General features: G+C 38.0%; 1 protein-coding gene across 1 annotated transcript; it reads right to left on the reverse strand.

Moving 5' to 3' along the window:
• Positions 1–8,690: 8,690 nt before the first annotated feature.
• LOC124632603 lies at positions 8,691–13,931 on the reverse strand. The gene is made up of 3 exons (XM_047167497.1): positions 13,639–13,931; positions 12,509–12,756; positions 8,691–12,034 (listed from the first exon to the last, which is right to left on the reverse strand). Exons 1-3 carry the CDS (start codon positions 13,929–13,931, stop codon positions 8,691–8,693), a joined length of 3,885 nt encoding a protein of 1,294 aa, XP_047023453.1.
• Positions 13,932–17,543: the final 3,612 nt, after the last annotated feature.

Raw genomic sequence — 17,543 nt, forward strand, 5'->3', positions numbered from 1 at the left:
AAAGCAGAACAGCTTTAAATAAACCGGCTCTAAAATCGTATTAAGTGAGTTCTTTAGATTTAGCAGTAATAGTTTAGTTAAACATTGTAATAGATCCACTGAAACCAATTCAATAAACACGTAAGTTAAAGACTTACCGTCGCCCTCTTAAAACCAACTGAACTACATCTTCAAGCACAAAGAGTCTAATTTACAATCAAAGTGATACATTACTCATGCAAATATATCACTTACTGTGGCGAGGAAGTGCATTTAAGCCATCAGCTTCTCAGGAATAATTCAAGTCGATCAAACATCGCTTGAGTAATAGCCACTAAGGGTGCTTCTACACGGTGCATGTAGCTGGAGCAAGTTAACGGGCGCAAGTGACCCGCACGCCACAGAGCACGCGGGTGGGTATTTTGCTTTGGTACAAGCTTGTGTCGCTAGATCCGCACGTTTCTAAAATGCATGTAACCAGCGCATGTGCCTCAATATGCGCAAGTTACTTGCACCGTGTAGACGCACCCTAACAGCACTTTAGTGGTAATGTATACTTAAGTAAATACAGAGCAATTAGTTTAATTTGTATTCGAAGTGAACCAGTGTTAAAGCTCTACTGAAATGATCATTAATCTTTCACTATTTCAATCATTGTGGTTACTTTGTTTGTGTAACAGTAATTAGCAAGCAAGCACCTTTGGAAATGGGTACATATTCGAAACAAGTATCTTTACTCACAATAGTAGTTTATTTGTGTTCGTTGGAAACTTTGTACAAAAATCTTAAATTCTATTCATATACTGAAAATTATTTACAAGAAAATACACATGATCTATATTTTTTTAATTATTTTTCCTTTAAACTTTATTGTGATCATTATGTCTTTTGTTAATAATAACCACAATACATCTTATTACCCGCTATAACCACAAAAAAGTCTCACAGCAGTAAAAAGCGACCTACAAGAACTTTACAGTATTTCATACACCTTATTGTATTTACTTCGTTTTCAATTTTCTTTTCACTTTCCATTTTATATATTTGTACCAATTTTCACGTATTTCTTTGAATGTTATAGAAAATCTACAAACAACACAATTTACGAACGTTTTCCAAACGAGTTGTTAGTAAATAGCGGGCCCTAAATCGCGTTCTTTTGTTTCGAGCGCAAATTCAATTCCGTTCAATGACAAACACACAAACAAACTGTCGCTATAGCAACGCGAGGAATGTTAGTATCCTTCGTTTTGTGGACATTGAACTGTTTACTGAAGACTGAAGAACGGTTTTTGGGGTTAAAGGACCAGAATATTTGGAGCTAAAGACGCGAAAGAGGTGCGGTGTTTGACGGTGCTTAAAATCTTTATGTTGAATCATAGAGCGTTTTAAGACTGACGATAATTATGGCAAATTTCACTCTGTAATTACAGTATATACAACATCTTACAAATCCTAGACGAGAGTAGAGTAGGTGAAAATCAGAAGTCTCACCTGCACTTCATTCTCCGGCAATGTTGTAGATTATTATTAATTATTCAGGCAATCAAAACCTTGAAAATAATGAAGTTATTAAAAATATTGCCTGTTGAAATGAAGTTGTTAAAATTTTCCCTGAGATAGAAATTTGTCAAGATATACGCAATTTTGTCTTCGAGGAATGATGTCACCAACTTATAGACAAGAAAGGACTGACGAATCTGTCACAATTTATATAGCGGAACATAGTCTTTGTAGGACAAGTCCTTGGATATGGGTTGTTTAGTTCATTCAAAGACATTGGACTATCATAGCGAGTTTGGATATAATCGTCTTCATCATTTTACCTACTTACAGAAATTCGGGACTCTTCCACTTCAAAAAAAGAAAATAAAGTTTTCAATTCGAATTGCGGGGCTACTTACTTTCTTTAGGTATTTGATAATTATGTAAAAAAATACCTTCCAGACAGTCCTTGAAATACCTAAGAGTTTTCTATTATTAACACAAATAAACATGAACCTAAGATAACACTTACTAAATAACATCATTATCTATCTAACTATTCAGAAAGTTTGAAAGAGCGGTTTCGAAAGTGATTCAGCTCAAATTGTGTCCTAGTTGCAGTGTAGCTAACATGAAAATGCTCAAATACGGGCACTATTTTTAACCCCCGACGCAAAAACGACGGGGTGTTATAAGTTTGACGTGTCTGTGTGTGTGTGTGTGTGTGTGTGTGTGTGTGTATGTGGCATCGTAGCTCCCAAACGGATGATCCGATTGTAATGCGGTTTTTTTTGTTTAAAAGGTATGTCAGTCGGGAGTGTTCTTAGCTATGTTTGGTGGAAATCGGTTCAGGTCTTCAAGGTCATCAGCTCGTTTGATAGGTGTGATAGGAATGTTACACGCTCAGTTTACTTGCAAGTATATGTGGGATCTGAAATTTGAAACACTAATGTCTTTTGGAACCACTGAGCTGGTCTGCTGTTAGGGCATGAAGGTAGGAGACGTAACCCTGAACTGCCTTTTAGTAAACCCATCGAGTTTGGGCTCGTTGAATTTGTCTTGACGAGTTCTCTTCATGTTTCTGATTGACGAGAACCTGATGCTGGAAATGGGATGTGGCGAATGAAACCCTGGAATGCTGGAATGAAACGGATAAACCGATTTATATTTTTGCTGAAAATCTAGAATGTCCAAAGGTTAATCTTTATTGTTTCTCAATCTGTGCAATTCTCCCAGAGCCAGTTTGTCATGAGGATTGTTAAACAGCTTCCTTTGGCCGAGATCGCATAAGTATAGCGACCCCATCTTAAGATAAAATAAATTAAATGAAAGAAGGAAAAATTAAGGAGCTCCTTTAAAAAGCATGAAATAAAATTAAATTATAAATTTAAAAAAACCCCCGACCCAAAAAAAGTACACAATAATTATGACAAAAGGTTAAAAACGCTAAACCCTATAAAAAGCAAAAAATAACTTTTAACACTACGTAAACTAAATTTTGACGTGTCGGGGGACCGCTTTTTACCTTCATAAATACTTACATAAATCAAATGATACTTACCTAATTACAACATTCGTTAACCCTTAGTAGGTATTGTGGGTCAAATTCGACCCAGAAGCGGACATTTTCGGTAATTATTCTTTTAATATTTATGCTACGACTGCGCGCTTCTACGTATTCTCAGTGCGTCGCTAGCTGCGGCGGGGGGGCGGATGTGCAGCGCTGCAACTATCTTAGAAGCAAAGGTAAGTAGCCGACTGGGTCACGTTTGACCCACGACACCAAGTAAGTAGCTTTTTTCACTGAGCGTAATTTGTAACTTTTTTTGTTTTAGTGAATATTTCTACTACAATGGGGGCTTTTTGAACGATAGACAAATCGAGGAATTGATGAACGACTCAAATGATGATTTGGAATCGGAAAATCGGAAAGGACACCAAATATAAACCAACTTTCAGTTATCAGTCCCAGTTTGAAGAATCAGTTGCATCAACCTCTTCTGCAGCTTCAATTTCAAGTCGGAAAAGGGCCCGATGCTACCTATGCGATTGGAAAAATGACCGAAAACATTCTCTAAAATGTTCTAAATGTTTACATATTATTTGTAAGACACATTCCTTCCAAAATGTTCAGTGTTCTAGTTGTCAGAAAGTATAAAGACTAATCTTGTTAGTTTGGAAAAAGTCGTTTTGATTTTGGTTGACATTTTTTTTATTTTATGCTGATCTCAGAAGTAATTTATTTTTTTGTTATCATAAGGATATGAGAAGTGCCATACATATCTTTCAGTTAAAGTTTTTCATACATTTCTATTTTTTTTTTATGTTTTAAGTTCACACTAACCAGAAAGTGCCAAAAAATTAGGTTAGTTACAAATGTGTGTAAAAAATAATATTTTTTTAATATTCTAAAATTAAACCAAGATAATTTTGTAAAAAATGCTTCTTTTATTTCATAACTAACCATATTTTATACAAATAATAAAAAAAATACGTTCTGCAACAGATTTTTTGGTATGGGTAAAATTTGACCCACGATACCGGTAGTGTTGCCAAAAAAGGCGATACCAGCTAAGGGTTAAAAAAAAAAAACACGTATCTAAAGTAATGAATTAGAGCGGTCCCCCGACACGACAAAATTTAGTTTACGTAGTGTTAAAAGTTATTTTTTGCTTTTTATAGGGTTTAGCGTTTTTAACCTTTTGTCATAATTATTGCGTACTTTTTTTGGGTCGGGGGTTTTTTTAAATTTATAATTTTGAATAAAATAAAACCGTGTTGATTGGACTACAGAGAGATGAAAATTGCCCGTGAGGTACAAATTCATGTTGTGAAGTTATGACTGTGGTTAGCCATTTCTGAATGCAATGCTATGTTTATATTTTCAAAATACGTCTAAAATTTTATTTTGAATGTCTACCTATTTGTGTTAACGTTTGTAAAAAGATATCTTTGCTTAGGGGGCTATTATTTCGAATTATTTTCAAAATTAAAGTAAATGTTATTTTAAATATCTACTATATAGTGTTTACGATTATAAAAAGACATATTTTCTATGCTATTATTTCTAATAAGTTTATGGTAATATTTTATTTTGCACTTAACTATTAAGCCAATTTTATGCGACCATAAAAAGCCAATAATGGGTTTTGAATATATAACTCGAGGTCATTTTATAGACTTCAAAAAACTATTTTGTGTTTTTAACAGCCCATAAAAATGAAAAGCTCTTAATGTTCAGGTAATTTTACACAATAAAATAGAAATAAAAAAATTAAGATAAATGAAATAAAGATTGGAACTGAAAAACAAATTTTAATTTTCTAGTTGAAATGGTTTCGTTCCCTTTGTCTAGACAAGTCATTTTAGAAAATAATTATAGATAGTGTTACAACAAATTGTGTGAGGATGGAATTTAAAAAAACAAAACGAGATACAGCCTCTTTGCTCAAATATATTTATTTTTTATTTAGAAGTTCTTCTATGTTTAAAGAACAATCGAGTATTTTACAAAACGCTCAGAATAAACAAGCTCTTATTTGACACAGTACAGAAGGTTCCTTTGCAATCAATATGATAATATTGGGACCCCAAAATATGTTATTAATATACTAGAAATACGCTGACCCATTTTCTACAATTCTGATACAGTTTCTCATGTTGGTATGTTTACTTTCACATTCAACGGACACTATTTATTTTTGCACTACAGTGTATTTTTCGATAACGATGTTTATTTTTTATGTCATATTTTGAGCTCTTTTACATATTGATTTTAATAAGCCATTTAATATATTGCAGCGTCTTTTATTTCTGTAAGTTTATGTATTTACCTAGTGTATTGACGGAGTTCTACGTGCACTAAGTTAGCGAAGCTCAATTTAATTGCCACACCTACACATTGTCGTGTACTAGCCCTATTTAGGTTCGATATCAAACAAATTCAGTAACCCATAATATGTAAAAAAAAAGATTCCGTTTTAGGTGATAACAAGTACATTAAAAAACTTACAATAATATCCAATCAAATACTTTTGTGCAAAAAAATATAATCGATCACCCATTGCGCAGCATGATGTTGTGAATATGCACGCACTACATTGCATAGCACCTGGGTTCATAGCCGGCGCATATAAATAAATGGACGATGTCAATTTGATAAATATAAAAATTTTTATGTTTGAAATTACTCTATCATAGTAAAATTGGGAATGAATTTGGATGAATTCTGTTAATTTATAACTAGTAAAACAGTTAACTGCATTTATAATATGTAAGGAATCTGTAGCAGCCTAAATTAGGTAAAATCGACATCATGAGAATTAAAAATTATCATTTATTGTTCTGTTGAACAGAGACAAAAACATAAAGAACTAAAAACCACACAATTACTAATGCCAATAAGAAATCCTCATTGAATCAAAGCACTATTTATTCGTAACAAATTGCAATAATATCGACAAGTCCAACCCTACAAAATACATCATCTCCGTCATATTCCCACAGCGGAATGCAGAGAACTTTTTGCGTAAGTAAATAAACTCCAGCAGACTTAGTTTCCGTATTACATTCCATTCACTCACCGAAACGTCTGAGTATGAAATATTACTTCAATTTATTTGCAGCCCGCCCTTTACGGGTTACGTAAATATTCAGGGCCATATAAGTCCCTTCTATGCGTCATTATTATATCCTACACTGATTTGGGAAGGAAATTGTGTAGGACCCATTCAGAGCCAGGTAAGGGTCCATTGAAAGGAATGTATGGTTTGTGTAGTTTTTATGCAAATTGTACTGAAAAGCACTGTTATTTTTGCTGTATTTTGGTTGCGGTTACTAGCTTCCGCTACTGGTTTTACAACATTTTTGAGGGAAATACTTAGAAGAGCATAGTTTTACTTATTTCGTAATGTTTATGGTACACAAAAACAAACACAAAATACAATAATTAAATTACAACAACCATAAACTACAAAGACAAAACAGCAGAACTAAATTATTCAGGACACAATTGTAACAAAAAACCTAAGTAGACCTACTTCAGTTGAATTTAAACTTGAACTGGGTGCTCCGAACGTGATCGAAATATAGCAAGCAGGGCTCCACAGTCGCGGGGCCGTAAATTAACTTAATTACTACTGGGTAATTACCATTGTCTGATGTATTCAGTAGCAAATTTTCCTCTGTGAAGCTGCGGTTTTATTGTTTCAGTTGTGATGCCAAAATTCATTCTGTTTACGTTAATTTGTATTTGAATGACTGAAAGATTTGTTGCATCACTTAATAATTGGTAAATAATAATGAGGTCGAGACCGATTGTTGCCACGGCAACAGTTTTTTCAGCCAGCCACGTAGGGCATGGTTATAATGCACAAGTATTTGCGCAAACATGGGGGCACTCTCTATTCCTTCACTCTCATAGTTCGACAGACGGCAATCCGATATGACCGGAGAGAAATCAGGTGCAGGACCAATATTTACGTGGTCTCTGATGCACAACATTTGCAGCAGGGGTAAATTACCAGGCTCCATACTCTAGGTGGCTTTTTAAAAGTATCTTAAAACCTACAATGATCGTTTCCGAGTGAATCTGCGAGACATAGACCAGCGAGGCAGTATCACTTAATTCGGATATAAGGACCAACAAACGGAACGCTTTATGCTAACATCGGTTACAAGGATCAATAAACGTTACGTCTTATGCTGAAGTCGTCCTCAAGGACCAATAACATTACATCTTGTGCTGATGTCGCACGTCACGTCATTATCACTGATAGGTCGGTTTGCCTATGGGACCGTCGGCTTAGGAAGAAAGTCAACGTTACGGTTGCGTGACAAATATGGAGGGTTTTGGTGACAATGACGTATCATGTGTAAGTTCAGCTGTATATGTTTCAAGCAGATATCTGGGATTATAATGCAAAGAAAATACAAAGCTAAGATGAAAATATTCTCATCGGTTTTATAAAAAAAAAAACTATAACAATAAACCGCAATACACTCGACCATCTCATTACAAACCCGACGGGGACATTTCCGAGAAGTTGTCGTTTTATTCAGTCGGTGAGCCTTCCAATACTTGGCTGCTATAAAAACCGGGATTATCTTTCCTGTAATTTTCCCTAGCCGAGCCGAGCAATAAAACAGTCGTTAGACGGAATAAAGTCACGGCCGAGCGATGCAGAACGGTGAACTTCGAGTATAATGTATTACTTGCAACTGTAGTTCATTTGTTATTAATGTATTTCGGATGATGTTGCTTTAAGTGCGCGATGTGTATTTGTTTTTATGATAGATCGTTTTTGGGAACAGTTTGTTCGGTTTTAATAGCTGGCTTTACCATTGAATTTCGACTTTATAGCTGAATAGAATTGGGTTTAGTTTTGACTGTGTGTTAGTTTCATTGCCGAATTGAGTAACTCGCTTTGTAACACCGTATTGCCAGGCATTTTGTGGTGGCAACTTTAGTTGGTAGTTGTTGGCAACCAAACCTGTTATGTATCTATCTCTTGGGTTTCATAGAATTAAATGTAGTTGGTGATTAGCTCAAGATATGAACCTAGGAAATCTAGGTATATTATTTTAATTAAGATTAATTATGCAGTTTGGTTACGCGGGAAACGCAATATGGTTCGTAAAGATGCGAAACATTTGAAAAACTGGTGATTGCAAATGCGACGGGAAAATCGGCATACTGCGGGCGACACAAAACAAGAAAGTATGCCTAAAGGAAAGGAGCACAGTACCTGTTGTCTTCTACGGCGATTTCTTGTACGAGGAGCACTGCCACAAATAAAGTTCAACACAAATCACACCAGTTTTCCACTCAATATCGATTTTTGTATCGGAGAGAGACGTGAGCTCTCGCGCGCGTTGTCAGCCATTGATTTGTTTGTTATGTTGCACACACGACTCAAGGGCGCTAGTGTCGCCTCTCGCTCCAACGAATGCGTTGAGGTATGTGCGGGAAAAGGAAGGGAATAGGATTGCAAACACCAGTGAAATTACCAATATAACAAATTATGAGTATGAAAATTACCGCGCAACCATTCCCCCCGGGCTTGAAGGGATGCCTTCAAGAGTTGAAGCAATTTACGAAACTAAATTATTTATACGATAGTTGTACTACGTAAGTATACGAAACGAAATAACAAAATGAAAACTAAGTACCTATTTTGCCTAATCTACCTAACTACTAATAAAGTTTTGAATAACGAGCTTGAAATTTATTGATTGGGCAACGGGCATAGACGCACGACGGGACGCAAGTAGGATCCAGTCGCTGTCTTTACCCGAGCGACACGAGTCACTCCGGTGGAGTCAGGGAAAACCTCCTCAACGACACCCAAAGGCCAGTGTAGTGGAGGGGAATTATCAGTTTTAAGAACGACGACCGTGCCGACAACGACTGGATCCACCGGCGTGTTCCATTTACGACGCGATTGCAATGTGTGAAGGTATCCATTTCTCCAGCGCTTCCAAAACGATTGTACTAATTTGTCTAACAACTGGTGTCTAGTCACGATAGATTTTGTCTCTACTTCTTGCGCCGGTAAGTATTTTAAAGGCGTAAGATTCAAAAAGTGTGCTGGAGTTAAAGCAAGTGGTTCCGAAGGATCACTAGAGAGTGTCCTGCACAAAGGTCTCGTATTCATTACAGACTCGACTTGGGTAAGCACGGTACTTAATTCTTCAAACGAAAGAACAGTATCTCCTACAGTACGATATAAATGCGACTTTAAACTTTTGATATTAGCCTCCCAGTTGCCGCCGAAATGACTGGCAGTGGGGACATTGAGCGACCAATCTATACGATTTTCAGCTAACATATGACCAAATTCAGTATTATGATGTTTCGAGCAAAGAAATCTATGAAGTTCCGACAGTTTGCGTTTAGCGCCTATGTAGTTAGTCCCGTTGTCTGAATAAATTCTACTAACCGGGCCACGCCTGGAAAGAAACCGTTTAAAAGCGTCCATAAAACTAGCTGTGCTGAGATCACCAGCCAGTTCTATGTGCACCGCGCGTGTAGTCATGCAGACGAACAGACACACGTAAGCCTTGGTGGAACGAACACCTCGACCACGAGACATGGTAACTTTAAACGGACCAGCATAATCCGTGCCCGTGTGGACGAACGGTTTAGCAGATTGAACAACACGGCAAGAACGATGATCTGCCATCTCAGGAAAGTTTGGCTTTGGTCTGAGCCGAAAGCAAGGAAGACACTTGTGTACTCTACTTCTAATTAAGTTTCTAGCAGAAAGTATCCAATACCTTTGACGTAAGAGTGACATCAGCAAATCAGGACCTGCGTGGCAATTAACCTTATGATGGTATTCGACAAGCAAATTTAAAATTGGATCCTTACTTGGAAGCAAGATGGGATACTTCCTATCATAATTCAAATCAGAGTTACTTAGACGGCCTCCGACTCTAATGAGTCCGTCTTTGAGGAACGGTTTCAAGTGTCGAATAAAAGGACTACAATCCTTGCCTTCCCCGAGTCTGACGATCTCAGCGGAGAAATAATGAGTTTGAAGTTGGCGAAGAACGAGTAATTCAGCGAAGTCGTAATCCGACGCTGACATGCGATATCTAAGAGGTAACAGTTTAGTAAAACGACAAATGTAAATTACCACACGAAGTAATTTACTCCAAGACGAAATACGATCGGCCAAAGAAAGAATGAGAGATCTTTCATTTGGTGTAGCTAGCAACGAATGTTTCTTCTCTTCAGGTGCTTCGGACACGGAAGAGGGATTGAAGGGAACGACAGGCCACTGTGAGACATCCAAGTGAGCCCAACGAGGACCAGTAAACCAAAGCGGATGATCAATAATTTGAGAAGGTGTGAGTCCGCGTGAGAGACAATCAGCGGGATTGTCTGTACCGGACACGTGATACAAATTTTGTGGAGATAAGTCATTATGTATTTTAGACACTCTGTTAGCCACAAAGGTGTTCCACCGATGGGGCGACGAATGTACCCAACAGAGTGCGACCGTAGAGTCCGAAAATGCGAATATATTACGAATAACAACGCGGTTTTGACAAGCGACAACGACATTTTTTATGAGTTGAGCTAGCACAAGTATAGCACATAGCTCAAGACGAGCGAGAGAAACTACCTTCTTAGGAGAGACTTTCGATTTAGCAGTTAACAAGTTGACAGTATTACCATCGCTGTTTTGAACATGGAAGTAAATAACTCCACCATATGCCTTTTCACTAGCGTCCGCGAAAGCTAAGATAGTGACGACACTATCGGCGACAATACCTAGGTGACGTGGGATTTTTATACGACTGAGCACTGGTAGCTCTTCTTTAAAGCGAGTCCACAGCCTGACGATATCTTCAGGTGGAGTATCATCCCAATCACAATCGCACAGCCAGAGCTGTTTGATGAGAAGTTTAGCATACAGGACGACAGGCGCGACGAATCCCATGACATCCCATATTTTAGCGACACACGACAGTATTGTGCGCTTGGTACAATGGTTAGCTGGAGTATTCACCTTCATGCTGAAATGGTCTGAAGTAGGTGACCAACACAAGCCGAGTACTTTATGTTGGTCAGACTCATCAAATTCTTTGACAGCCGGCAAGCGATGAGAAGGAGGAATCGAGTCTAGTACAACTTGAGAATTACTGGTCCATTTGACTAACTCAAATTGACCAGCTTTCATGAGACCTATCATTTCTGAGGCGGTGGAAATGCCTTGGTCTTCCGAGGAAACGGAATAGACAAAATCGTCCATATACAGACCTGTAGCTACAATTTCCTTAGCTTGAGGGTAAGAATCACCCTCATCCTCCGCCAACTGCTTTATAGTGCGCAGAGCATGAAAAGGACTAGACTTAAGTCCAAAAACGACACGATTGAACTCATAAACCTTTAAAGGTTCTTGCGGCGAAAAACGATACAAAATGCGTTGGAAACGACGATCCGATTCTCGGATTCCGATACTGAGAAACATTTGACGAATATCTGCGGAAAGAGCGATCAAAAACAAACGAAAATTAACGATAATGTTAAACAAGTTCCCTTGTAGGTTTTGACCACCATACAAGAGATCATTAAGCGAAACGCGGGTAGAAGTCTTGCAACTACCATCGAGAACGACACGAAGCTTGGTAGTGATCTTGTCATCGCGGATCACACCATGATGCGGAATGAAGTACGAAGCTTCCGAAGAGACAGAATCTGTAGGTGAAATGTAACCCTTTTCTAAATATTCGAAGATGACACTGTCATACGCGACCTTCAATTGTGGAGAAGCCTGCATTTTTCTTTCCAAGCAGTAAAATCGACGTTCACTTACTTGACGCGAGTTCCCAAGGGATTCGACTTCACCCTTGAAAGGTAAAGCAACTACGTAACGTCCGTCACTATCCCGAGTGGTAGTGCGGGTATAAAACTCCTCACACAATGTGTCGTCCGGGCTTAGTATGGAGGGAACATCCACCTCCTCTATTTCCCAGAATTTACGGACAGCGGAGTCCAACGGGTCCGTGGTACAACAATACGATACAGTCGACTTACTATCAACGCGTACTGGAGCGTCACCTACAATTACATAGCCAAGGACAGTTTCTAAAGCGAGAGGCGAAGCATGCGGGGGCTGTCCTTGAACTTTGTTCGACAAGAGCAAATGCGGGAAAATCGAAGCGCCGATTAAAACCTGAATCGGGCCTGATGAAAAATATGTATCGTCAGCCAACGGTAAGTTTTTGAAATTATATAAAAGAGAAGCATCAACCGTGGCTGTCGGCAAACGTTCGGTAATTTTATCTACTACCAACGACTCTAAACAATAATTTATGTTACGATTGAAACGAGAATAAAATTTAATATTTACGGAACCCTGAATCATTTTACTCGAACCCCCTATTCCCTTTACGGTAGAACAAGAAGGCCGATTATTTATGTTCAAACCTAAGCGTCGACAACAATCACTAGTTATAAAGTTACTTTGAGAACCACTGTCTAACAATGCACGAACACTATGTTCATTTCCATGCGAATCTACGATAATAATACGAGCAGTAGCAATGAGCACCGTAGTAGGGCCCCGATGTTTACTCTCGGTATGATTTTCGGATAACGAACACAGCGCGATGTCCGCGCGCGGGGGCGCGGGCGCGGGGGTAGTGGTCGCTACACTCGATGGCAGCGGCGCTGCTGTAAAAATGGCGGGAGCAGCGGCTGGCTGCCCGGCCGCGGCAACGGCGGCCGGTGGCAGCCCGCGAGCCGCGTTTGAATGGGGCGAGTTACTTGCCGCGTGTTTACTATCAAAGCACAATAAAGTGTGATGTTTGGAATTACATTTTTTGCAAGTAGATGTCGACCCACATGCGGAAACACGATGACCACTACTTAAACAATTTATACATAAGTTATTAGATTTTACGAATTTAAAACGTTGATCTGGTTTGTAACTATTAAAAACCCTACATTTATAAATGTAATCATGCTGCTCGCCGCATAGACTACACGCGGATGACTCAGCCGAACTAGACGTATAGGCATGTGTAGTAGTAGGTTTACGATCTGCAGGTTTTTTATTGTTGGTGACCCGAGCAACCGATGATGACGTACGTTCTAATACTTTTATGTGGTCACGAACAAAACTATCCAATTCGGAAAAAGACGGAAATTCAGAACTATTAGGTTTTAATTTACGAGTGCACTCGAAAGTACGACCCGTGTCTAAATCGAGTTTTTTAAGAGCGACATAAAACAAAATAAAATCAGCGAGGTCATCAATTTGTAGGTTTTTCAACGCAGCTACAGACGAAGCGAATTTATCTAAAAATAATTCTAAATTATTAGGGGTTCCTGAAGGAATAAGTTTAAATTCAAATAACTGATCTAAGTATGAAGTTGCTTGTTGACGCTTGTCCTCATACCTTTTGCAAAGTGAATCGAAAATAATAGAGTAATTATCCGCGGAGGGGGTAATACCCGCGCATATTGAACGAGCCTTGCCTGTCAACTTTCCTAATAAATAATATAACTTCTCACAATCAGTCAGAGAAATATTATTATGTACGGCATTACGATAACTAGCTATGAATAAAGGCCAATTTTTAATATCTCCGTTAAATTCGGGTATTTCGATGGGAGGCAAGCGGGGTGACCTTTTGACCTCGGAATGCGACTGAACTTGCAGTGATTTCCCTGCTCGCTTTATACGGCCTAAAAGGTCTTCGAAAGAAGAAAGTGCTTGATAATTGACAACATAATCAGGATTTAGTTTAAGCTCGAGGGCGGCAATGTCGTCCAACACACTTTCGAAATCTGTACGCAAAGAATCTACTGTTTCAAGGTCACACAGGAAGGATTCCCTAGTGGAATCTTGCGAATCAATGTTTTTAATTTTATCGGCGATAGTTTGCATGCGAGCGAATATTCTATCACGTTTAGCTATCAGCAGCTTCAACGATTTATCTACCAGTGCCATTTTAGCGGCCTACGAATTACGAAAACTAAATGAAATACGTATTGAAAGCGACTAGAACGTGGATATCTATCAACTAAGTAGGTACCTAGGCACCGGAGTACGTGTGTACGTGTACTATATTTGCGGGTTTAGCGAAATTCAACGAAATAAGTAGGTACGTGAAATACCTATCTTACTTTTCGACGCGTAAGGTAGGTACCTACGAAACAATGCGGGTTTGACGAAAACGACCTAATGAATGGCTAACACTGATTCTAAATACTAATCCGGCTATGCAGGACCAAATGGTTACGCGGGAAACGCAATATGGTTCGTAAAGATGCGAAACATTTGAAAAACTGGTGATTGCAAATGCGACGGGAAAATCGGCATACTGCGGGCGACACAAAACAAGAAAGTATGCCTAAAGGAAAGGAGCACAGTACCTGTTGTCTTCTACGGCGATTTCTTGTACGAGGAGCACTGCCACAAATAAAGTTCAACACAAATCACACCAGTTTTCCACTCAATATCGATTTTTGTATCGGAGAGAGACGTGAGCTCTCGCGCGCGTTGTCAGCCATTGATTTGTTTGTTATGTTGCACACACGACTCAAGGGCGCTAGTGTCGCCTCTCGCTCCAACGAATGCGTTGAGGTATGTGCGGGAAAAGGAAGGGAATAGGATTGCAAACACCAGTGAAATTACCAATATAACAAATTATGAGTATGAAAATTACCGCGCAACCACAGTTATTAAGGGTGAGGAAAGATTGATATATATTTAATTACATAGAGGTCAAAACAGCAACTTTGTGTTTTATGAAGAAAATTTCAACCAAATAACACTTTTCTTGGTTACAATTTTCTGGATTACTCTGCCTGTGCTAATAAAATAATAAAATTTTATACTGTTTCGTATATTAAACAATAAACTTTTATGTAATATATGGCTTTGGAATAGGAAACTGACTTAGTATTAAAATTAGTAAAGTAACAACGACTATTTTGACGCCATATGACTTTAAATAATAATTTAAATCTATCATGGATTCAAGACTAAACTGACAACTTTTATTTTACATCCAATTAGGTAAAGATTTACAAGAAAAAAACAATGAAATAAAGTATTCATAGCAAAACATACTAAACTTAAACTTTCTACTTTACCTACCAAAAAAAAACATTTCTTTACAGTAACAAATATTACAATAAATAAAATAACACTTTCAAATATGTAGTTATTGTACGCAATATGACTGACAAGTTCGCTCGACCGCAAACGGGATTTACTTTCAAACATAATAAAAAGGGCTCGCTACGAGAATTTGTTTAACAAAGCATTCATACATTATCATGTTTAAGTAATATTGTACGATTTCAGACAACAGATGTATCTACTGCCTTTGATCCTTCGTAAGAACCTTAAAACAAAATGCTTTGAAAAAAGATTACGGTTGTCATACGTGAACCTTTTGTAGCGACTTGATTATGGAGAACAAAATGACTAGTGGAGGTGCCATAACGGAAAATCTCCTAAGAAAGTCTCGCGCCAAAATGCGGGTGTGCGGGGGACAAGGAACGTTACTATCTCCGCCTTTTATACGTTTTCCTTAGACCCGCCCATTTTTTGTAATACCAAAAATCTTTGAGAGATGTCACAAAGAATCCAAATGCCTCTTTATTGGGGTATTTTGGTCATCCTCCGAGCCTTTTTCCCAATCATGTTGGGGTCGGCTTCCAGTCTAACCGGATTCAGCTGAGTACCAGTGCTTTACAAGAAGTGACTGCCTACCTGACTTCCTCAACCCAGTTACCCGGGCAACCCTGGGACTGTTAGACTGGGGTATTTTGGTGACCCCGTAAATATTTGACCTAGGAAAAGGCGCCAGACCTACCTGCATTATGACATCTCCGCTCGGCTTTCCTTACTCCGTGTTACTGATGTTGTTATGATCAACCAAGCTGATCCATGGGATAAAGTAAGGGTAAGGTATGTCATCCCTTCTCATGGGAAATTGATGTTTTTTTTTTTTGTGTAATTTTTTACGCTTTCATTTTATGTTGGTAAAATATTTAGAGCTTTGTAATAGGTCTACTTTTTACCTCGGTTAATTATTATCTTATCTAATTATGATTTTAAGCTATTCAGATTAGATACATAGTTCGAAAAAATATGATATTAATCAAAGAAAATCGACCTTATTCCAAAGGATTTTTTCACTTCCTGTACTGGGATTCTATAAAACTCGATCAACAACTCGCATTTCACTTCGATTCGTAATGTCATTTCATACTTTAGGGGAGGTAGGGGAGGGATGGGCACTTTTTCACAATTTATTGCATAAAAAATCAGATTTTACAGATCATTATCAACTTTTATTGCCATTTCTTATATTCGGCTAGATATAATGAAAGAGCTTTCCTAAAAATTACAATCAGTTTCAACATTACGAGATATTTAAACGGTTTTATTTAGCTCACCCCGTTTGTTTTATTATTTATTCTTGGATCAAATTTAGTAATTCAAATTTCACCCTCTTCCTGTCAACCGATTGGTCTGAAATTTTGTATACACCTTTAATTAAATCCAATATGGCCACCGGCACAAAATGGCACAGCCCCCTCAATATGGGTATCAAATGAAAGGGCTACACAAGTAGAATACTGTCAGCAACCCCAGCGGGGCGCAACAGGGCCAAGGCCTGCCTGCACGTCGATTCTATAAAATTCGAACAACAACTCGCATTTCACTTCGCTATTCACTCTCACTTCGCATTCGATTCAGAACGACCTTGATTTTGCATTCTGTAAACATCACCTAATCACTTGCGAAGTGAAGTGAGCTCGACATCGACCAATGCTGTGCTAGTGACTTCCCCACTCGACAAAATGTCAACCGAGATTAATCAGTTTTTAATTTTATCAGTTTTGACACAGAATTTTAGCTAAATATGATGTTTTAGTTATAATTTGTTATTGTAAGGAATTTGAGGCAGCTTTTAAGTATAAAATAAACAGAAATCTCTAAATTCGTGCTGTGAATATAATCTATGCTTACCCTACGAAAAAAAAATACTGACAGCGCCAATTTGCCTTTCTTGCTGATTTTGAGGAAACCTTATATATTTTTTTACTACGGCCGGATTGTTCAGAGCTTTCACTACTTCATTTATGCAACGAGATGCAGACGGTTGCGATAAATAAGTTCTGATGCCCTCTTTAATAACCTTCTGGTAACCGCCACTAGCCAAGAATGATAAAGTACATAGTATCTGTGAAACAATAAATCAATAAAAAATGTAATACCTACTTTATCTGGATTTAGTGAAAACAAAATTGAGACCAATTTGGTTATTTTCATGCTTAAGAGAATACCAATATTATAACTGAAGTACAGAGTCTTTTGAAAACATATCAGCAGGCGGGGAAACCACATAAAGGGAATACTCCTTATTAAGAACTAAGTGTTTTTCTTATTATTGTGTGCTTGATTACAATTTTTCAACTATAAACTGTGTCAATACTTACTTTTACACGAGTTGTAAGTCCTTTGCCTCGACGTTTTGTGGGCTTTATCAGGGGCAGTAAATCAGACTCCAGTTGGTCAATTAGCTCCTTTGACAATCTATAT

This window comes from Helicoverpa zea, chromosome 8 (assembly GCF_022581195.2).
Source record: "Helicoverpa zea isolate HzStark_Cry1AcR chromosome 8, ilHelZeax1.1, whole genome shotgun sequence".
NCBI lineage: Eukaryota > Metazoa > Arthropoda > Insecta > Lepidoptera > Noctuidae > Helicoverpa > Helicoverpa zea.

Coding starts and splice junctions, on each gene's coding strand:
- LOC124632603 (XM_047167497.1), bottom strand. CDS start 13,931: ATGGCACTGGTAGATAAATCGTTGAAGCTGCTGATAGCTAAACGTGAT. Junction 12,757..13,638: donor AAGCGAGCAGGGAAATCACT/GCAAGTTCAGTC, acceptor GTGCTTTGATAG/TAAACACGCGGCAAGTAACT. Junction 12,035..12,508: donor GGTGCTCATTGCTACTGCTC/GTATTATTATCG, acceptor ATGTAATTGTAG/GTGACGCTCCAGTACGCGTT.